We start from the raw sequence: 23,361 nt of genomic DNA on the forward strand, positions 1-23,361 counted from the left end.
CAAATGACATTAAAAAAGCAAGACAGTTCCTTTATGTTGGAATTAGTGCATTTAGCCTTGCAGCTTGTCTGGAAAGAGTAAATACCACCAGAACATACACACACACTATTTTAATCCAAGTTCTGATGTCCATAATATCCTTGAATGAAATTAACATCTTTGTGCCAGTTGCACATAGTTCTTCAGTTAAATGTCACCCTTTGGGGGTCAAGCACATTACGATTTTCTCTAAATAATTCAAGAGAATTAATTCTTGCCTCTACCTCAACTGTGTCAAATGATAAAGATGGAACTGCCGTTTTCTTCAGAAATTACTCAGACTAAGACAGAAGTTTGGAAAATAAAAAATATCTCCCAAACTAAACTCCATACGCACTGCAGGCCTTTTAGCATGCAATACAAAAATCCAATTGCAGTCAATTGGTCATGCAAGCACAGTGACTCCACCAGCCACCAAAGGGCCTGGAAGGAGGTATGACTCTTAACAAGTCAAGTTAATACTTTTGAACTCAGGATTAATCTAACTGTAAAAAGAAAAAGCAGGCAAACAAAGCTGAACTTTAAAGCAGGGATGTAGGCAGGTCTCATAAAAGAGCATCGTGGTTCATCCCCTGTTTCATCCTTCATGCATACTTCACAGAGAAAACTCATTTACAAAACATCTGTGCTTAAGTGATTTTAACTGTGCCTTGTACTCGCATACATGAAACTTCACATGCTGTAAAAATACCACTTGTGTTCATAATACGTCTCCCTTACTTACCTTTGGGAAGTACTGCTAAGAGATTAGCATCAATATCCTTTGTGCTGTTCGCAAGTTCTTCTTTATCTTCAAGTGAGAACTCCTTCTGAAAACTGAAAGCAACATCTGGTTTACAGAAGACTGTGGATGTCTCTGCTACAAATCCAATAAACCCAAGACATAACCAATTTACTGCAAGATAGTCTAACACAGATACCAAAGAAAATATTTTCCCTAAGAATGAGCTAAGAAATAACCCAAAGAAACTCAGAAAGCCAAACCTAACATAATTTGAAACTTGTTTGGAGCTGACTGTGACACATTATTGCATTAAATTACTGGCTGCCTTCAAAATGCTCTACTAAGCAAGTACATTTAAAATAATTATATTGAATGGTTCTTCATAAATATTAAAACATGTCATCAAATGCAGTACTGCATGTACACTCCACCTAGACGCCTTCTGCACAACTACTCTGCTGTTGTTACTGCACTGTTCTCTGGATCTTACACAGTTTATAATATGCTAATAGGAGTACCAGATCATTTAATTTTATACCATGTCTTTTCAAAACAGGAAAACTGTCCATTTAGATGAAACAAAATATTTATTTGAACATATTCATTAAATATGCAAATTTTAACTCTAAAATGTAGGTGTCATAATGGTCTAAAGTAGATCCCAACTGTCTACAGAGACCTTTTTGGAGGAAGTGTTCCTCCTTGTAAGCAAGATTTTTTTTCTTCAGTCAATAAAAATAGAGAACAAATTATTGTATTCAGCCATTGTGACTGTTCCAGCTGGGCATAAGAAAACATATAATGGTCTTAAAGCCTTTAGCAAACTGTGTAGACAGGTGTAACAGATATAAATCCTCACAGTGATCCCAGGTTCTTTATTTTGTCACAGTAGTGGTGTGCCGTATGATTTAATGTCATTCTGATTAGAAAAACTGCACAATCTTACTGTTGGAAAATCCTTCCTTAGGAAAGATTTTAAATGGTTGCTTTTTTTTTCAAGGGTACGAATTCTGTACTCACTATTTCCAAAGAATAATTCTCATTGAAAAGAGTTTTAACATATATTGACTAATATGTTTCACAAGTACTCCCATTTATAAATATATAGTTTATAAATAACATCCCTTTTTAAGATATTGAGGGGAGAATAAAACCCTTGAAATGACAATGAACAAACTGGGCTGTGTCACAACCAGGCACCATGCCACCTGCTGCAAATTGTCTTCAACAACTGCACTTAGAGAAATTATTCCAGGTACTGCCAAGAAAAGCAATGTTAGCCACTACAGAAAATAACAAATAGAAGATGGAGAGCTGCAATAAGCTGTCCATTAGAGAGAACTGTGTGTCCTTACACAGCAAACACATGGTAATTGAACTAAACAAAAATCAAAACACAACAAAAAAAAAATAGCAGCCACAAGCAAATGGATCCATGTGTCATTTGAGACTGGGCAGAGACTCTGACAGTTAACTGGATGTTTTTCTATGCCTGACCCCCACTGCCAACACTTGTAATTCTTACTAGTCTCACAATATATTATTTTCCTACAGACACACTTCTGGATGGAGAGATAGATACCCAGTTCCCATGTGAAAGCAGTTTCTACTCCTTTTAGCTGAGGATGAGTTTGAAAAATGCAAATAATATTGGCCTAAGGCTAGAAACTAACCCCAAATTTATTCTGCCAAATCAACTTAATTACTTAAGACAAAAGTGCTGAAGGATCCAGCTCATTGGAATGAGCTTCAAAGTCATTCAGACTTTTGAATACCTGTGCCTTATTTAGCAGTATCTCCACTTGCTTTCATAATGCCTGTGACAGTGCAGCACCTTAAGCTTCCCTGAACAACGGGCTTTGTACAGAAAAGCATTCACTGAAGAGCAAAATCCTTATTTAAATGAACTATGCATGAACACCCACCACTATGCCTAATTCCCACGTGAATTTCCAAGGGTAAAAGAACAGAATCAGGACTGGCACTAGCCTGATGGTTCTATAAACAACCGTATTATTGGATTGCTTGTAAACTAGTTACATTCACTCTTGCTCCTCCCCTCCAGGGAGTTCTAGCGACTTTGAAGGCAGAGATCCTTTAAATCCTGTTTAAATGTCTGTCACTGGGTTTCCATCCATTTGTTCTCGTGCCAGTGTTGTCACTTACCTTGCTTATTTTTCTTAAAAGAGGTTATGTACATGTACTTGGATTTCTTAGGACAGGCTCTCAGTCTCATTGATTATCTGTTACAATGTCCTCTACTTATTCCAGTTTTAAGTAATCTTTTTTTGTATCTGGTGACCAGAATTGGATAGTCTTGATTCCAGACTTGGGTCTCAGCAATATCTTATGAAAATATGATTTTTTAAAATAGAGAAAGCATTATTATATACCTAGTTGAATGCTGGGATCTACAACACACTTGCCTTTTTACATATACACTGTATGGGTTGCTCAATCCTGCATGAGAAACTAATATGCAAAGGCTTTCCTTTCATCAGTTGTAAGTGACAGAAAAATTTATCAGCCCCCAATGCACAAATGTGCACTTAGTATTATTACATTACATCCTTTTTCTATTACTCCTCAAGGTCATCCAGTTCTTCCTGTATGGGAGCTCCCTCCTCCTTTATACAGAAGGTGGCTTGCAGCCTTTGCTCACTGGCAGATTTCATTAAAATTCCTTAAATAACCACAAACTTCCTAAGCTTAACCCTCACTGCACTAGACAGCATCACAGGTTATCTGCTTTGTGAAAGTCCCTTCACAGTTTCCCTTATGCCCCCATTTTCCACTTCCCTCTGGACAGACTGTCAACCATTACCTATTTTTTAAAGACTAACAATTTTCATACACTATTTTATCCACAATTTAGGAGTTTTATCTCTTCAGACACTTTGTTTTTGCCCTCTCTTGCTAAGTTGCAGGTGGAATTGCTTGTTTTAAATGTTTGCACATGAGAAAACCCAAATGTTTTAATCCAGTGCATAATTACATTGCTTTCCCATGCACAGAGGATTCAGAGACAGCACTGCTCTGAAGATGATAGAGTCAAGCCAAACAATTGAGTATTTATAGACACATACATCAAATTAATTCTAAAAATGAAAGTAGGCATATTTAGGACATGTCATGGTGTTCAATAAGAACATTCATCAAGAATCTAAATTGAGCTGGAATGGTGTTAAGGCAATTCCAAATAGGGAAAAAAAATTACAGGAGGCTACTCATCACCATTTATAAGTATTTTAAAAAACAAATTCATAAGTAATTCCTTAACAAGACCTCCCTTTTTACTCAAAAGGATCTTTCCAGACCTTTCCCTGCTTTATTCGTTTCTCTGGTGGAGGAGCAGTCGCAGCATCAATTCAGTTGCTTAAGCAGTCAGATAGTCAGACTTGGATTGTCAAATATATTGTACCTTCAAACTCATTCAAACCCCTCTTCTAGAAATACCACAACTACATCTAGTCATGCTGTAAATTTAGATGCAGATTCTGAGCAGCAGCACTATGAATTTTTGCACTTAATAGCTAGGCTATGCACATTTATTATTAAAATAATTAGGGAATACATGGGTTTCTCTAAATAAAAAATAATTAACCAGATGTTTGAAAGAATTCTTTCTTGAAGTTCCTGATAAATCTGAGTATTGAAAGAGGAACGAACTTATTGTCCTTTTCTTGCTTGAAATATGCTTTGATCATGATTGCATTCATGAAATGCAATCAACAGCATGAGGTTCCACCAGTTTGTTTCACACAGGATTTGTGTGTGGCTTGGCCTCAGGTCCCCAACAAACTCATTATACTCTCCATTGTTCAGGAATTCAGATGATTCCTGTTAAAACACTAGCAACCATATTTCACAATCTTAATAGTTTTTCTTTAGAACAATGTATAATGCAGGATTAGTAGAGTACTTGACGGTCTCAGTAGTTGTACTGTTCTGGCAACTTCCAAAGTGAGTGTGAGCTGCATGCTGCACATCAGGGATTCCAGGCTGAAAACTTCATCTGCTGCTGCAGCAGCAGCATATGGTTTCTAAATAGCTGTCCCACTAACCTAGTTACATGCTCAAAAGAAACCAGAAGTTTGATCCAAATGCCATTGGTAACACTGACCTGCCATCCCAATTAAAGCTGTGGCATATACTGAGATTTTATGATTGAAGTACAAAACCCACTTGTACACCTGCCAGCTGGTTCACTTTTCTTCTCTTTCTCTACCTCCAGGAGAACTTCCTTCCCTGGACTCTTATGTAAAAGGTCCATTTTACAGTCATGTCCTTCTCTCCTGCTCTCATTGCTACTTTCCCCTACCCGCTTTCATAGCACCGTGTGTCTTGTACATCCATTCCCTCCAGCCCTCTGCAGGACCTAAGAACCAGCATGGCAGGGAACCAGGTGTGCTCCAGGTGTGTGCACTGACTGAAAAGAAGCCCACAAATATGAGCCTGTGCACCTATGGCAGGTGGATTCCTGTGCAGCTGAGCCAATGACACAGCTGGTTCCTGGGGCAATTCCCAACTCCTGACTTCCTCTCTGTGCCATTGTGAATGAGTCCAGCAAGCACAAATGTGGACATCCAAGGCAGCTTGGATGGAAAGAGAGAGGGAATGTGACCTGCCTTCCTGCTTAACTGTTTAATTGTATTCCCTTACTCAGCCTTGTGCAACTGTGCCCTAAAAAAGCAGACCATGAGGCAGCCACAGCCCTGCATGGAAGCAACACCACCAGTCCATTCATTCTGCAGTGTCCTCTTCTTCTCTCTCCCCCAGATTGCTCCATGCAAGGATGTATAATTAATTCACCCACTTCAGCCATCTGCTTTTACAGACAGGTAAGTCTTCCAGGCTGGTTCAAACTGATGTCTGTACTCTGTCCATGTCATGCAAGGAAAAATGGGCATTAAAATGGGCACTGCAATGGCAGGAAGCTCAGTGCACAGTGGGACTTTCCCTTCAGCAGTGTCAGCTAGAAAATTTAACTTTACTTTAGAGGCAGTTGGTGTTTTCAATGCTTGATCAGAGCATCTGCTCTATGCAAAAGCTTTGTCCTGTGAGAGGACCAATAATCACTTTTCCTGACAAAAGAATAAATGTAGATTCAAGCAATGAAGGAAAGTTACTGCACCCAGTCATCTTCACTGGGCGAGAAAAACTCAACCTTACCTTAATGCTCTCTTCCTTAGGAGCAGTCGTGAAGGCTTAAATCTGATTGAGTTTCCTTTGGCAAAATCTGTGAAATAGAAAAAAAAATCACATCAATTTGAAAATCCTGTAATAAATGGGGAACTTTTGGTACACTAGGTTATAGTTTCCGAGCATAACCTTTTTCCCCTGCAAAAGACTGTGCAGAGGCCTTCTCTCTAATCAAAGGAGCACCAGCTGGCTTGTCCAAGATGGTGAAAAAACAAAGCTTTGCAAAAATGAATACAGACAGTAGACACATCAAAAGCATCAACTTTATGGAACTGCCATGTTCTATTCCTAATATTTGTGGTGTAGCAATACAGCCTGAGGTGATCATTTAAACTCACTGTTTCCCAGCTTATAAAATGGGGAATGGACATGTTTATGAAGCACTCTGCAAATGAGAACTGCTGCAAGCAGCAAAAGCCTTTTTGGCTGCAGCCTGGCAATACTGTAAAAACTGCATATTCACTGCAGAAGCCAAGAGATGCTCAGCTGAGGATTTATTGCAACAGTATTACACCATCCATGACAGAAATATTTCTGAAGATTGTCTACTGTTTGGAAGCTCCCTTTTTTTTCTTTTCTGAATAGCCTTACAACATGCACTTCACAGAGGAACTCATGTTTACACTGAGAGCAAAATTGCAGCCTTATGTTAAAAAAGCATGTATGACAAAGCCTCTGGGTTCCCAAAACTGTGTGAACCATAAAAAGCAATGGGCAATCTCCCCACCCTCTCCTAGATTAAACTTTTTCATTTCTGCAATCAAGTGCATCACCAGAGGGTCTAAATGATGACCAGTGGCAAGAGGGAACAGTGTTCCAAGCACCCTCTCCCTCCATTCAGCAAGGATGCAACCAAGACACCCCAGAGCACTGCCAGCCAGGGAGCAGATCCTGGTCTGGAACTGCTGTGCAAAACCACATGGAGCTACTGACAACTTACTCCCAATGAAAAATTGCCTTCCGTCCCCATCTGTATTAAATCTACTACCCAAGACCCTACATTAATAAACAGTTGGCCACTGACACAGCAATCATTTTATTTTTCAAAAACAGACCCAGACTTTAGAACACAGTCCAGACTTTAGAACAATTCAGTTGCAGCTACACTCCTATTACTCTGCCTCAGAACTGAGATTTAACTATTTCAAGGAAGAGCTAACTGCAAAAAATATATTTTTTTGTTTATGCACAGTATTTTAAGTTTGGGTAGAATGTATTTTATTTTTGCAGAAAGGGTTTTATGAAACTTATTATAGCTGACAATATGGGTCTTAATTTAGAGAATGTACATTTTGTCTAAGCATTTCAAAACTTCTTGTCCTCTTCCATTTCCTTCTGCCACCTCTACAGGTATAAAGATTGAAAAAAAAAACTTTTAAAAAGTAACAGGAAAAAAAAGATGATTTTAACAACTTGATAAAGAAGCTTAAGATATGCAAAAAGGCATTTTGTAAGCATCTGCTACAAGTCAGTGCAGATTTCAAGCAGCTTTGCTAATAGCAGTCTTCAACTTTAATAGGCAACTTTTCCTGTTTTTGTTAACATTCATTTTCTCTTTCCATTAAATGGAGAATAAAGCACATAGATTACACAAAAACATCTTGTTAGATCAAAACAGAATATTGTAAGAAAAACAGTGTGAATGGTATATAAATCATTGTATTTTACACTGCAGCATTAAAAAGAATACTCTGAGCCATATGGATCCTCTAAAAAGGCGAGATTTACATTACTTTGAGAGGACTATGCACTAACTTCCAAAGCCCAGCTCAATATCAGCTTAGCTAATCAGAACCAGGCATATCTTAAATTTATAGCTGTTCTAACAGGATGCAACCCATCCTAGAATTATTGGCACTGGAACAGCTGTCCACCATGAAAACCACAAGCAGACCACAGAGAAATTCTGCCTAGCCCAGCCAAAACTGGGGAGGGAATATGAGAACGGAAGAAAGGAGCCTGCATTGCTTCCCTGGGAGCAGAGAGGGAGAAGGGCTGCTAGGAGGGGCACATCAGCCTGTTTGGCTCTTGCACCCCTTAAACACATTCAGCAACTTTCATACACACCACATCTTTAATGCCTCAAAATCCTCTTAAAACTTTGCTGTGTTTCACAGAGGTGACTCCCAATCTTTCCCCTCATCCCAAACACAGAAAAACTTAGCAGACAATTAAATTCCATTACAGAGTTTTGATATTTTATGTATTTCCTCCTGTTCAAATTAAACACCATGTGGGGGGGGATTAAAGTCCAATAAAACTTACTTACCACAATATGGAAGTCTTAAATACAAACACAGGGGGAAAAGTAAATAATTCTGCATCAAAAGACAATAAATATGCCCACAAAAGAAATATCAGTTTAGCAGAGTCATATTCAATGGTTAATTTAAAGATAAAAAACCACCCTCACTGTACTCTATAGACAGAAGAAAAATGTTTACTACAGCATTTTGTTCTGCTTTTTACTGAAGAATTCTAAACATGTTCATAATCATATTATAGCAATTTAAAATATTTTTATTCAAAATTAAGAGTATCTTTACTGAAGTGTAAATCAGACTTGCTCACCAAGTTTAACCATTTGTTCAGTAGAATACCCTCTCTCTTAGGCACAAACTACCCGATAAAACCACTATCCATAATTTAATATGTTGGAAATTTAAAATGAACAATCTAAAAAGAAAAAGTAGATATAACCTTCCAGCGTTACTTAGTATATTTAAAGGCCCTAAGTCGGTGGCATGCTAAGCTAATTAAAAGATCCATCTAATCGGATCTTTCAAAAGTGTCCTTTAGGAAATAACAAAATAGCCTAGTGACTAACTGCATACTGATTGCTAAAGTACCTAATGCAGCTGCAGGAGAGCCAGTCAAACAATATTTACACACGCACACATATAGATGAGAGATTAAACATGCACAAACTGCATTTTCTTTTATCTGCTTGGAACTCTTACCTTGCTCCTCAGAGTATTTAACATTTCCCAAATAGCTGGAGATCCAAGGATTTCTGAACATGGTTGCACAAACAAAGGATTCGGCAAAGAGAAACTACAATAGCAGCTAATTCTCAGGCAGCCACAGCCCTTAGGCCTGTCTTAGCAATATCGTGTAGAGATTTTTCATAGCACAGGACTGGAGCTGTCAGGCTGTGCGTCCCAGGGAGTACAGTAAATGCATAGCAATAGGCTGCAAGCCGGAGCAGCTCAAGCCAGTAATCAGATTACGAACAGAAATTAGGCACATGAATGCTAAAACAGATTGGGCAACGGTGATTGGGAGATTTATAATATTACCACTTCAAAGATCCAGCCAAATTGCACATTATATTCCTGCAAAACGAATGCAGAACCTCTGAATCCTCATATTAAGAAACGAAACAAACAAAAAACACCCCAACTACAACAGAAAAAATGTCAAGAAGAGAAATAATTCCTTCATATATCTAATCAGGATAAACTGCAGTGCTTATTTAAGAAAAACATCACCCAGGCTGCCAAAAAACGGACTCTGATAATCACAGCATTATGCTTAAATGTTTTGCCTAACTATTAGTTGGAACATTTAAAACAGACAAGATTTATGGATAACATATGAGCAAAATTACTGGTGGGGGTAGGGATTTAAGAACAGACACTACAGCTCCAAATATTTTAATTCGAGACAGAAGGTGAAAAATTGCACTAAAGTACTGTCTAGCTACCTTTTTTTTTATGAAACAGATTTGATGGATTTTGGATTGAAGAGTTGGAGCCCTTTTAGCTAATTTTGAAAGTCTGGAAATATTTGTTTGCAATGGTGCAATAACCCTGGCTCAGTCACCCACACTGAGCTACCTGATGGCCTAACACAGACACAAAGAAGCATTAAATCTGTGATTGAAACAGGTCCATGCACTTAACCCCATCCAAACAAATAGGGACATCTATCAGCTTTCCTCCAACAGACTTCTTCCTTCCCAAAAGATTTCAGCTACTATCAGTATTACAGGCTGAGAGAGCTGGGGTGGTTCAGCATGGAAAAGGTTCCAGGGAGACCTTAGAGCACCTTCCAGTACCTAAAGGTGGCTACAAGAGAGCAGGAAAGGGACTTTACAAGGACAAGGGGTAATGGCTTTAACCTGGAGAGGTAGGTTTGGATATTAGGAGGAAATTCTTTATTGTGGGGGTGGTGAGGCCCCTGGAACAGGTTGTCCAGCGAAGCTATGAATTGCCCCATCCCTGAAGTGTTGAAGGTCATTCTGGATAGGGCTTGGAGCAACCTGGTCTGGTGAAAAGTGGGGCAGGGGGGTTGGAATGAGATGATCTTTAAGGTCCCTTCCATTCCAAAACAGTCTATGATTCTATGTGTAGAAAACTCTCCACAGGACTGGGGCTGCCAGGACCATGAAAAGGCAGACTAGAAACACAAGGCTGAAGTTCTTGTCTATTCTTACCTGGTTTTGTGATGCCTGGCACAACAGAATCCTGATCTATGCTGGGAACTTCAATGTACAGACAAGATATGAACAATGATGATGTGAAAGAGACTGCAAAACCACAAGTGAAAAACATACTCTACCAAAAACCTATTAATGGCTGTTGGCTCATCATGAAGTTGCATTTAGCCTGTCTAGGTCAACAAAACACTGTTCTTCATGCTAACAAGTTATTGCAATGGATAGAAGAACACACATTCCATCTTGTCTAATGCACCTGATATTTGTTTTAATCTATTTTTAAAACCATAAATCATGTTGGAGTCAACCTAATCAAAGCACCTTTTCTTAGCTGATCTTTCAACAGTCCATAGCTCTCTGGAACAAGAGTCACCCAAAACAAGCCCAACACAAGCCTCTTGAAGCCTCTGACTCATCAAGTAACCTTCTCTGTTCAGAAATATTTGATGGTACATACCACATTTATTTTCTTTGCCTGTAACCTTGCCACCTCTTGTGTTTAATTCTAACCACTCCCAGCACTATGAACAGAACACAAACCAACACTGCTGTGCACTCCTGACCAGCTGTGAAGGCCTCCATGTACTTGAGCCTAATATATACAAAAAATGTAATCTCTTGGCACTAGTCCAAACCTGCAATTAACATGAAAATCTGGTGCTTTATGGCCTAGGCATAAGTGCAGGTGTGCTTAAAACACAAAAGTAAGATGGGGCAGAACTAACTAAGAGCTGCTGGTAACAGTTAATGGGGAAATTCTGGACTAGGATATGTGTTGGTATAGCAACAAGAGACACCCTGCTCCTGGCAAAAAACCTTCTTTCTCAAGCCTGCCTATCTGAAGACTGTTTACCTGATCTTGTGAATAGAGGTATTATTACTTGCAGCATTTTTAAGCACCTGTAACTCATCTGGTACACAGTAAGGGAAGTTTCTGATGAAGCTCAGGTAAACTCCACTCATTTGATAAATATTGTGTCTGCAATCTTTAGCAAGGTTGAAGGAGAAGTTAGACTTGACAGCTGAGCTGATGCAATAGCTCAAGGCTGCCAAGAAAGACAGTCCTAGCCATCATTTCTTCTGCTGCAGCACCTCTGCTAGGTCCTGCTCCCCTAGTGACCCTGCCTGACAACTAAACTGCTGCTTCCCTTTTATTTCTGCTGGGTGTGCTTTTCAGGAGGTGCCAGAACAAAGGAAAAGGCACAAGATCTTATGATCAGGAAAGGGATCAACTCTTCTGGCTAACAAAGGAGGTGAGCTCAGCTCAGATGTCACCCCCTGTCTGGCATGTCCCCTACAACAGAGAGGAGGGGTATGGCTGTTTTTGTGGAGGGAGGGGTCAGACTCCCCCATTCCTCTGCTATAAATCATCCTCAGCATTTTGTCCTGGTGAATGAGGTGCAGAAGGGAAAGCACAGAGAGCTGCAGAAAGACAGGAAAACTGTGGAATGCCTTTCACAATTGTGTAATTTTTAAATGGGCTCTTGCTTGTGCTGTTCAGATTCTGCCTACAGGACACAGTAAGAAGCCAGTCTCTCCAAATGGAAATATCTGTGATAGGCTTTGGTGCAAACAGGACTCCTTTTCCTACTATATACAGCTGGCAAGTCAAGAATCCAGGGGCTACCTCATGGGTCCAAAGAGATATTCTAGGGGAAAGTAACATAGTCAATTAAAAAAATAATCTCTATCAAGCTCTTCACAAAAATACCTAGAGTTTGGCTTCAAGATCATGTTTGGTTGGAAGGTGATCATCACCCATTGCTCCATGCACAGGACCTATGATTTAACTTTCCTGGCACTGCTGCTGATACTAAAACTGTGCTGCTGTGCAGAATCTGCAAGTGTTGATTCAAGATAAGGGGTATGTGAAAACACTGCTTCCAATATTAAAACTCTGAGATGTTGGAGCCTTTGGGTATTACAGCAATGCTATGCACTTCACACAGATCATTTGGAAACACTGAACTGTAGGTAACTGACCACTTGCTTTCCTCCTTTCCACCAAAAAGGGATCATCTACGACAAGAGGAGTCTCTGTGCTGCCCCTTAACCAGCTTTGGAAGTGGAGAAAATGGTGCAAAAAACAGAAGTCAGCAGAGTCAACTAAGGGTATCAAGAAAAGAAGTGTCGGATTTAGCATTTTGCTTCTTGTTTGAAAACAGCAGGCTTAAGAGCAAATCTTTCCCAGAGGAAAAGAAGTTAATATCCAAATATTTGATGAAGAAAGGAGGAAGGGCAGTTTGTCCTTCAAAAATGACCCAGTCTCCAGGACTTACAAGTGTGCTCAGCCAAACTACGGTATCAAGGCTGTGTTACAAATCGGTAGTAATGTTCCTGTCCCCCTCTGCCATCATTAATTCTTCAGCATTAGCAGCTTCCAACATAAGCAAACACAGAGAGAACAACAGTTCAGCCTTCAGAAACGGGGGCAGCCCAGTGGGAAGCTAAGTTTGCAGTCATCTGGGCTTAGAGCTCGAGGTTAAGCATGTATACATTTCAAATCTGAGACCGCTCATGAAAGACCAGCTGGCAGTTAAATGTTGTTCTGAAGCTTCCCACAGGAAGAGAAGGAAAATATCTTCCTTTTGTCTGGCAAAACTAATAGCTCTAATCAAAGCTGGAGTTTAAACGACTTGCAAAACACTTCCCAACTTACAGGCCTGCCAGCCCCAAAGTACTAAGGAGCCAGGTCCCACCAAGATCAGGCCTTTCTTCCTCTTGAATTTTGATCACTTATGAATTTATATTTAGAAGAGTTTAGAAGTGATAAAGAGAGGTAGATACTTTGTTGTGACTTGCAGTTATCATAAAAGCAAAAATCAAAGAAGCTCATGACAGCTGTTTGAAGAAAACCTAAAAATAAAATAAAATTTTAAAGAAATCAACAATGCAGAAGAAAGAAAACCCACAGTGACTGCATGAAACTTTCTGCAAATATGCTAGTTAGGTAAACAGGAATCTGAGCAGCACAGAAAACGGAGACGTTCTGTATAAATGTAATGATGAAATAATATTTTCATCCACTCTTCATGGGTAGAGTTCTAAAGGAGCTCATAAATTTTATTCAACTGCTCTTCTGGCCAAGGTGGGCATCCGTGGATTAGCTAGTCAAAATGAGCTATGCCAAGACCTGAGATGCTGTGGATGATGGCAGGAATGAAGGTCAGAAGACTGGGCTAAATCAGACCACTCTTTTCCATCAGTCCATCTGACCTCCCCTCCCAGGCTGCAGGCTTCTTGCTTACCCCAGGCCACCCTGTCAGTTTTTGGTATGTAGGCATATCTTTCCAAAGGAAGTGGCAAGGCACTCCCTTTTGTTATTTCCCCTTCCTCCCAACCTCCAGCAATCTCTGCCAAGTTGCTCAAGAAGTCAGCCCAAAGCTGAAGAACAGGTCAAAAATCTCCCAGAAGACAACTTCAGTAGTACAATCACTTAAAAGCTCAAGTCACATCCCAGCAGCCCACCTTGCAATCACAGTATGTATTCTGGGTTGGCAATGCCAGTCAGGTTTGTCTTCTCCATCCAAACCCCATGTATGTGGGGAAGTAGTATTTTCTCATTTCTTAAATTGAGGCCATTCTTAAAAACTTTAAAAATAGGATAAAGTTTCCTGACATGGTGTCATCGCTCCAGTGGAAAGCAAATACAAACCTTTCCAAATAATCATTGGCAAAACGATTTGTGTTTGACCAGTGATTGTGTTTTGGACAAGACTTCAGTTTAACTTCAGCACTGCATTGCTTGTGTAGCGCACTTTAAAACAGGTCATATGCAAAGAGATGAAAAAAGCTGATTAGTAGATTTTTAAAGGGGACTGAGGTTTGTAGTACAAAATGTGTTGAAAGAATATGGATGGTTTTTTTGTACTGGCTATTTAGTAATGTGCTCTGGGAAAAGGGAGAACAACAAGTATTTTTCTACCCACACTAGAAATCCCCTTCCAATCTCCAGATTACTATTTCAGATTTCACTCCACTCATTAATTTCAGCAATTAATTACTCCTAAAAGGAGATTTGGTATCTTTCAATTTTGGAACACATTTCAGAGTAAGGAACATCCCCACTTCTCATATCACTGTTTGCAAAATCGCATGGCAAGACTGTAGCATAATTAAAAGATGTCCAAGGTTTTCCTCTTCAACAGTAGGATCAGACTAGAGGAGCTCCTTCAAGGAAGTTCAAAGGCCAGATGCCCTTTTCTCATGTGGTAATCACATTATCTGAATTCAGTCACCTATTTGTCTCTGGGCCCAAAGCAGTAACAGAAGATGCCAGATGTAACACAGCCACTTCTGCACTGAACAAATGGCTGGAAAGGAGGATAAGGCAGCAACTCCTCTCCCAGCAATGCAGACAATCTCAGTCATTAAACAGCTCAAGGACTTTGAGGAGACATGGCAGTGAAACAGCACTGGAGAATGCCACACTACTGAGTTTTCTCCCGGCTGCTCTTGAACACCTCTGCACGTGGGTAAAAGCTCAATAAGAGGGCAGAGAGAGGCATGCATACCCCAAGGAAGAATTTATTATAAAGTTCTTTGGCTCTTCGTGATAGTCATCTAAGGAAAATACCCATTTTGTTTACCACTGCAATGTGACATTTCACAGGCCTCATCCTATCCCTGCATACTTACCCTGAAATGTAATTTTTCAAGCCTCAGGCAGACAGCAACCTTGCAGACAAGAAATCCATGACCCCAGCTCCCATCCTGTTTATGGCATGTTGCAATGCTTTCTCAAAAACTTAAATATTTATTAAAAGAAATGAAGAAAAATGTATGCTTTATTAAAGAGCTGATTGTCAAGGTAGGACACTCACTTGCAAGTACTGTCACTGCACTATGAAAAAGGCACATGTACCAGGCTTAATTTGCAATCAGCATGGCTAAGCAAAAATTAAAGAGGAAAGAAAAGCTAACTCAGTAATGCTGCAGTTCTGGAGTCTGTCTCTAGAGAGCAGGTTTAAATTCATGGCAGCTACGGCGTTTTTCTCTTTATTGCCCTTATTCACTCCCAAGGCCCCTGCAAAAATCACCAACATTCTTGCTGGTGCTCAGGGGGGTACCAGGAAGTTAATCGCAAGTTAGATCTCAAGAAAAGCCTTCCCAGAGCTGCCTGGGAAAGTTTGCACAGCATCTGCTTGTCTAAATCTATGGAGATTACGCTAAAGGAAAAAGGTAAATACTTTTTTAAAGACTTCTTCCATGTGGAAGTCAGATTTTATGAGGTGGGTATGAAGCAACCTAGCTTAGTCCTGGTCTGTACACAGACAGTGGGTACCAGTATTCCCTTTCTTCTGGGAGCAAGGTAATTGTTTTAGCCAGTAAAAATCAGGTTTCCAATAAAGGGCATAAAACTGCATAATAAGAGAGGAGAAACAAGTCCCAAAGTCATTAAAAAAAAAATAAATAGTTCCTCTTAGTCCAGTATTCCTCTGAAAGCAGGCAGTGCAAGGAATGAAGACACACTTCCCAGCAAAGGCCCACAAAGTGTTTCACTATATGGACTGACAGTGTGAACTGGCGTCCTAAGGTTATAATCAAGCACATAAAAAACACGCCAGGAACAGAACTACATCCACTAACATTTACACAAAAAGATTTCACTTTTTAAAGCCACCTCTAGCATAATCTCGATATTTGCCAGGCAGAGTGCAGTGTCAGTGCCAGCTGCGCTCAGGCGGCAGCAGCTCGCTGTCAGCGCCGCGGTACTGGGTCGTATCTCCCGGGGTCTGCGCCGGATCCGTTCTGTTCTGGGCTGCGTGTTCCGTCCCCAGGCACGGCTCCGCAGCTTGCCTAATAAGGCCAGGCGTGAGTTGACTGGCTGGCTTATAGGTCACCCAGTGTTTACCTTGCGAGCCGGGGGCAGCTGCAGCCTCGCAGCCCTCCTCTGCTCCGGGCCGGCCCCGCGCTTGCAGGGCCGCGGCACCCGGGGCCCATGGGCGCTGCCCGGCAGGCCAAGGCCCTCACAGCTGAGGGGGACACTCTTTGGTTTCACCATAGCAGCATGAAACTGCAGGGAGTGCAGGTACAGTTTCCACCACAGCGCATTGTACGATCACTAGACTGAAAAAATAATCAGGTTTCTCACTGCATGAATTGCTCGAAAGTAGGGCAGCGATGTAGGTATGAACAGCCACCTTCACAGCTCCAAGGAGCAGACAGGTACTTGTCAAACACCACAACCAAGGGAACTAGATGAAAGCAAGGCAGAGATACTCATTTGAGCACTGCTATTTAATTATTTATTACTCTTGATCAGTTATGGTGAGATTCACTGCAATTCAGACAGATGGCTTCAAAAGTAATGATTTACCCTTCATAAAAATAGCTATCCGGCCAAATAAAAAAAAAATCTTTCTGCTGCTGCTTCCCTTGTGATTCAGTCTATTTTCTCCTTTACACCACTACTAAGGCAACTTGAAGATGCTAGACTTGGATACTGTCCTACCCTCTTTCCCAGCACAGTTTGAGGAAAGCCAGGAGACGGCTCTGCGGTTAGAGCTGGCACAGGTCACCTCGTACCACGGCGCTGCCACGAGACCCCTGCCAGGGGACAGCACAGTGGCTTTTGCCTTCAGGTCAGTACAGACAATGCATTTCCATCCTTCATCAAAACCACCTTGTTAGGTTTAAATATCTACCTAATACAATCAGATATAATGATGTACTTATTGTATGATTCAGCTAGAGAATTGTCTGAGCACAGGGAGTAAAAGTAAACTATGATTATCACCCTACTGAAGTAACCAAATGATCACAGTTATGTCCTGCTCCTCCTATGAACCTCGGGTTCACACTATTATAATTAAAAGAGATAAAATATGTGGCCCATTCACTCTTAAAACAGTACATTTAACAAAACAGCTGATAGTTTGTAAGCTTAGCCATTATCATTTTGGGCTGAACCTGTACCCAGGTGCACACACAGATCTTGGCTCAGAATTGCTGACTTTCGCCTCAGTCTGTTCTCACCCAAAATATGCTTCACTTTTACAAAGAAATGGGGCACACACATTCAAAAAAGGGCCAGTCAGACGTGATTACACAAAGGTAAGTCCTAAAATAAGCCAACTCACTTTGTGTCCAATTTGCTTAGATCAGCAGCACAATATGCTCTTATGAATATCAATAATGAATGCTGGAGGAAACTAAACAACACACAAGCAATGAGAAGAACTCCTGTTAAGAGTTTCAGGAAGAAGTCAAGATAGCCCTGAACTTTGAAAATCAGTCACATTTCACAGACATTTCACAGACTTTCAGGCTGGGATGAGAGAAAAGCTAGAAGAAACTTCTTTGCTAGAGGAAATGGGTTCACCTATTCGTTTCAAGTCTCTCTGAATACACAGTGACAAATCCAAAGTACCAGGGGAACACTACTTCTCCTCTTGGTTAAAAAGGAGAATCTCAATAAACCTAGGCACATCTGGAAGGGAACACTCTGACACCCTCACAGGTGATTGCTTACTTGTCGCCAGTTAATTTAGTTTGTGTAACTGCCCATGAGCAAAGGCTTTCCAATGCTTTTATGCTTTCACTGTTTTAATTTTAAATGGGAGATAATGTTACAGCTGACTTTTCTCCATTTTAACACTCCCATTTTTCATCTTTGCTCACAGACATTATGACTTCCAAGACAGGCTTCAGAAAGGTATTTTGGAAATACAGCAGTATCTCCTCCCCTGTGTTAAAGATGGGGAAAAAGGTAGAATTAACATTTTTTAAAATCTGTGTTCTGAATATTTTAAACCCAAAAGGATACCTAAGTGGTAGAGAAGACACCGTCATGAAGAAATCTGGCTTTTTCAATGCTCAGGACAAAGCACAGTTACTGTAGTCAGTTAAACCTGACTGGTGCAGAGCTAGAGAATAAAATTCTCACTGAATTTTTCAAGAACAGGCCAGAAAAGCAATTTCAGCAAAATCTGTACATGCATAGCAAAGGTGATGCTGAAAGAACAGAATAATGGCTCACATAAGACCTCTGCTTAAATCAAGGCTGAAGAATACTTTCCACACTCAGTCCCCAAAAAAGGCCACCTCCTCCAGTGACCTTACAAGAATCAGCTGCCACCCCAGCTCTCGGTCACACGAGAGGAAACACATCCACCATGTAATCACCAGTTATGTGCTGCAGGCACACATTCACTGAGAAGACAGATGGGGTTTCAGTGAGGTAATGGGGAGGTGTTCTTCCCCTGGTCTACAGATGGTCAGTTCAAGCTCAAAAGTAAAACATCATGACTTTGTTGAAATGAAGTGAGCAGAGAAAACAGCCTATAAATGAAAGAACAAGGGCAGTTGCTTGGGGAGCCAAGAGGTTTGTTATGGTCCAGATTCCCAGAGCCACCTCATGAGCACACAGGGAACAGCCCCCAGGGCTGGTGCAATATTGATGCCTGTGTAATGGCTGGAGAAAAGTGCTCAGTCACACCCCAGCTTTTACTGACAGATGGAGGAGCTCAGCTCCAAATTTTCTCTTCCCAAGACTAGAACCACCATTTCCAGCTCTACTCCTTTTAGTCTCCCAGTTCTCATTTTTGTCAATCCCTCACTTCTGATTTTATTTCTGCTGCCTTCTGTATACTTCCACCTTCTTCCTGTACCCCATACTATGGGTAATCCCCCTGCATTTCTATTCTTCAGTGTTTCCAAATGTACTCCCACTTCTCCCCTGGCTCTTCTGCTCTCACTGCAGATTCTGCCATTAGAGACCCAGTCTCCTCACTGGCCCTCTTAACCCACTTCATTTCATCTCCTGCACAGACCCAGCCATCTTTTTGAGAAGGGTTTTGTTTTCCTTCTCCAGGAGATTTCAGTAAAGGTCTGTCCAATCTAGCACACTTTATTAGGAGAGAACTGATCACAGGAAACTAAGGAGCTGTTTTAGTGAGAGGTGAACCAACTGCAGTGCACAAAGCTTAACTTGAGCAGCACGCTGTGGAGCAGCCAATAACCAGAAGGTCACAGTGTAAACATGCTGATACTCTTGGACATTTTTTTCTTGCAGGTAAATTCCCTTCATCAGTCAACTTGTTTGTCCCATGAATAGCATCAAAGGAATGCTGCACTGTTTTAAGAGAGGCACTAAGCATGTGTAATGGAAAGAGACATCCCTTAAAAAAGAGAAAAGACAGGCAGCTTGAACAAATTAAGAGCTGGAAAGAAAGGACTCCCTTGATGTCTTAATGGCCATTGGTTGTTACAGTAATACACCAACAGAAGGGGTGCTGGACTAGAGCCTTGCAAGGCAAAGAAAAAATACCTTGCCTTGCAAGGTATTTGTCTAAAAGTGAGACAAAATTCCTGCTGAGGAATAGTGTATAACCATCAAAATCACAGACAAGCACAGTACAATATCTCCTAGCACAGTGGGACACAGCTCTGTGCCAGGTGATGCTACAGAATGCTCAGTCCCTAGGACCTCAGGAGGGGCAAACCCCAGCAGAGAAATGGGGTATGTTCTGCAGTAAGACTTCTCTCTGCCACCATACCACGCTGTTTCCAAACCCAGGACCTTGCAGTTCTCAGGGGAAATGAGAAGCAAGCCTTGGGGAATTTTGGGTACAGGGACCCTACGAAGCTTCTTTGTTAAATGCTCCATCATCCTCACATGCACCATAAAGGCTGGGCCCACAATTTGTGATTCAAGCAAGGAAAGGCAGCTGTTCATGAGCCTCAGCACCTTGACAGAGCATGTACTGGACAGACACACATGAAATTCATGCACCGAGTTTATTGTCAGCACAGTGTCCTGCCCACAGAGTCCACAGAAAGGCTTTCTTATGGCATGGAGACTGTCCTTCCTACACCAGGGACCCTCTGGGAGCCATTTGGGAACTTCACATCAGCCCACCAGCACTACTGGCATATTTACTATCAAGTTCTATATCTACATTTCACACAAAGGATGTTGAAGTCCAAGCAAGATGCTCGCTTTCCTCATTGCCTTTCTATACCTGGCCTGGCTTGTAAGTGTTAATGGAAAAACTGAATAAAATAAAGCAGTAGAAGAGTTAAGTAATCCAGTAGCTTCTAAATGATTTAACAATTTGTAGTGCAGTTCAGCATACACATAGATTGCTTTGACTTAAAAAAAATCATGTGCATAAATAGTCAAGTGAACAAAAAAAAAGGCTCAGTGAAGGCTACATTTTAGGACATTCAGACTATGTTATAAAGATACTGTTTGCCAATGGCTGTAAATCAACCTGCAGCAGTATTTCAGACTGCCATGGAAAGTATGCCTGCATTAAAACCCAGCACAAGAAACTTTAAATTCCTGACAGCATGTGGCCATGCATGAGGTCACTGTGAAAAGCTGCAACATTTTCTTGAGCTCTTTATTTTTGTTTCCTGAGTAGTTTGAAGCCATAATCACCAGCTTATACCCCATGTCTAGCTGTAAAGTCAGCACAGGCTGGACTAAGTCCAGGAGTTGCATTAGTTCACAATATACAGGAAAAGAACAAAATCCTATCCAAGGAGATCCAGAGCACTAGAATGCTATTTAATGAAGCTGAACAAAACTAGAGGACTGCTCTAGTGAGGGCACTATATGGGATTTCACTGGGATACCATAATTTCATTTTTATAGTCAAATTCTCACTTTCTGCCCTCAAGGGTATGTGTGCATATGTGTGAAAATATCCTATTAAACAATTTGGCATATGTAAGTTCTCAAATGGTTCCTTTTTTGAGAGCTTTTTTTGGCTAAGTATTATCATTATTTCTTGCAAGTCATTATGAAGAACAGTGTATGAACATCCAGTTTCTAGTATTTCAAGGGTCTGTGGGTGCATAAAACACACCTGCAGAGGAACTGGGTTTTACAGGAAGAAATGTTTCATTGGTTGGGTTTTTTTAGATTTTCTTTTCATCTACTGACTATTAGAACATTTTATGTGAGATTAAACACAGAACTCACCTATCCTGTCATTCTGTCTTGCAATCAGAATGCAAAGAACAGCAGAAGTCAGGTAACTTGGTAAATAATCTCAAAAAATTAAAACAGAAAGTCAGGGAGGAGAAAAAGGAGTAAACTGAGGGGCGCCAAGGTGAATCAGCTCTAGGAATGCCAGAAATCTCCTTTTAGTGGACTGCTCTTATGTTTTGTTTCAAAAGTTGTTTCTGTGTGGAAGTCATACTGTTAGTTATGTTTCTTTTTCGAATCAGTGAAGCAAATGACTGTGTTCCATGATTACTACTTTCTGGAAAATACCTTAATGGGAACATCCAATAGCAAACATTGTTAAATATTGTAACAAATTTATCCCTCACTACACAAAAATAAAACTAACATTGTATTTCTATTTTCTTATCTACAGGGCTTAAGTGCTCCTGTTCGTTGACTCTTTTTTCCTCTTTAATATCCTCTATTGTGAGAAAAACAAACAAACAACGGCTCTGTACAGAATTTTTCATTTTTTTAAATGTGGAGACTGCAGCAGGCCTTTTGCTTCCTTTCAGTTACCCTCATGAAGAGATAGGAGTTGGAAAAAAAAAATCTCAGAACAAATTTGGGCTCCAACTGAGTTGGAAGAATATACAGTTAACCCATTTCTATCTACTGAAATTGCTTTAATTAACTTTTTTCCTCTTTCCATTTTTAATCCCATCAAGTGTTATGCCAGCTAATTCTCTCTCTTTCCAAGCACAAATATTATTAATTAATCAGGATGAAGTCCTATAAATACTCATATTCCAACTTTATAGAGCATTCTGGCTACCTCTGCCATAAATAAAAGCTACTTAAACAACATGCAGCTAATATACAAAGCCCCTATCTGTTAGAACTGAGCCATCACACTCCATTAAGTTCCAGTCAGATAATAGCTTTTCTGTAACTTGTTCCACACCACATATCAGTCTAAAAACACTACTCCTTTTTGGTCAAGTATTAAAACAATATATTAGTTTTAGCTTCTAATATTACCTTCCCTATGAACTTGCTACAGAGAGGCCATACTCAGTAGCACCGATCCCTCGAGTCTAAGGGTGATCTGCTGTCCAGTGTATGTGCTCAGGACATTTCCTGAGACTCATAATACAGGTTACTAAAGCACTAGCAATACTGCTGAAGTGGTAGTGTTGGAGGGCATTCACAGCTAATTACAGGCAAATTCTGACAAATTTGAGAGCAAACCACAAAACCATAGCTTCAACACTAGCCATGTGATCAAAGAGTTCCATGACTCAAGTATCCCATGGAAGGGATATTTTAACATACTTTAATCTTTAGAAGTTTCTATAAAACTATCTTCAAGAAAACCAAGGCATAGCTATGGCCTGTTGATATCTTACAACATCAAGGATCATGGAAGATGCTGCAGTCTTTCCCACTTGCTGTGTAACTGCTCCCAGTACCTGACAACATTTTTCAAATTGTTGGTTTAGCAGGTTGGAGGAAGCTGTCTTCTGGCAGAGAAAGACAAATGCTAGTACAGCTATACCCTTTCCTGGCAAGTAATTTATCTGAATTAGATTAAGCTTTTCTGACCTCCTCCACCTACCCAGGGCTTGGGTTAAATTCCAGGGTTACCTATCCAGCTCCTGCTGTATAAACGGGACCCAGCTGAGTAAACAGCTCTGCCTTCCTAACATACAGCAGTGGGACTCAGAAAAATGAATAGCCTGGTTCCTGGGACTCCTGAGACCACTACAACAGCCTCAATCGTTTTGACCATCATAACTGATACTGAAAGTCAGTCTTGCATGATAAAGGCAGATCCTGTAACTTTAAAATACACACAGAGGTTAATTTAGAGAGCATTTGTACAGACAGCTCATTAAACACAATAAGAAGTCAGATGAGCAAGCAAGAAGATTGTGACTTCTACTTTAACGTATTTAATCTGTCCTTGCTTTAACTATAATATTTATCAAGTTAGGATACAGCACTACAGAAAAAGATTGAAAAGCTTTTGTTAAAGAGTACCAAGTAGTTTTC

At 40.5% G+C, this 23,361-nt stretch overlaps 1 protein-coding gene across 14 annotated transcripts in view; it reads right to left on the reverse strand.

The window, feature by feature from the left end:
- The window catches only part of SVIL (supervillin), a 105,220-nt gene that overhangs the window by 58,520 nt on the left and 23,339 nt on the right, over window positions 1–23,361 (reverse strand). For all 14 annotated transcript variants that reach the window (XM_041488671.1, XM_041488633.1, XM_041488653.1 and 11 more), the window contains exons 2-3: window positions 5,936–6,002; window positions 764–855 (exon numbers count right to left, since the gene is read on the reverse strand). Coding sequence is in view for 11 of the 14 variants with exons in the window: in XM_041488633.1 (XP_041344567.1) it covers window positions 764–855; window positions 5,936–6,002 (159 nt within the window). In the remaining 3 variants the exon portion in view is untranslated. The remainder of the gene's footprint in view (window positions 1–763; window positions 856–5,935; window positions 6,003–23,361) is intronic.

This window comes from Pyrgilauda ruficollis, unplaced genomic scaffold (genome assembly GCF_017590135.1).
Source record: "Pyrgilauda ruficollis isolate IOZ18807 unplaced genomic scaffold, ASM1759013v1 scaffold12, whole genome shotgun sequence".
Taxonomy (NCBI): domain Eukaryota; kingdom Metazoa; phylum Chordata; class Aves; order Passeriformes; family Passeridae; genus Pyrgilauda; species Pyrgilauda ruficollis.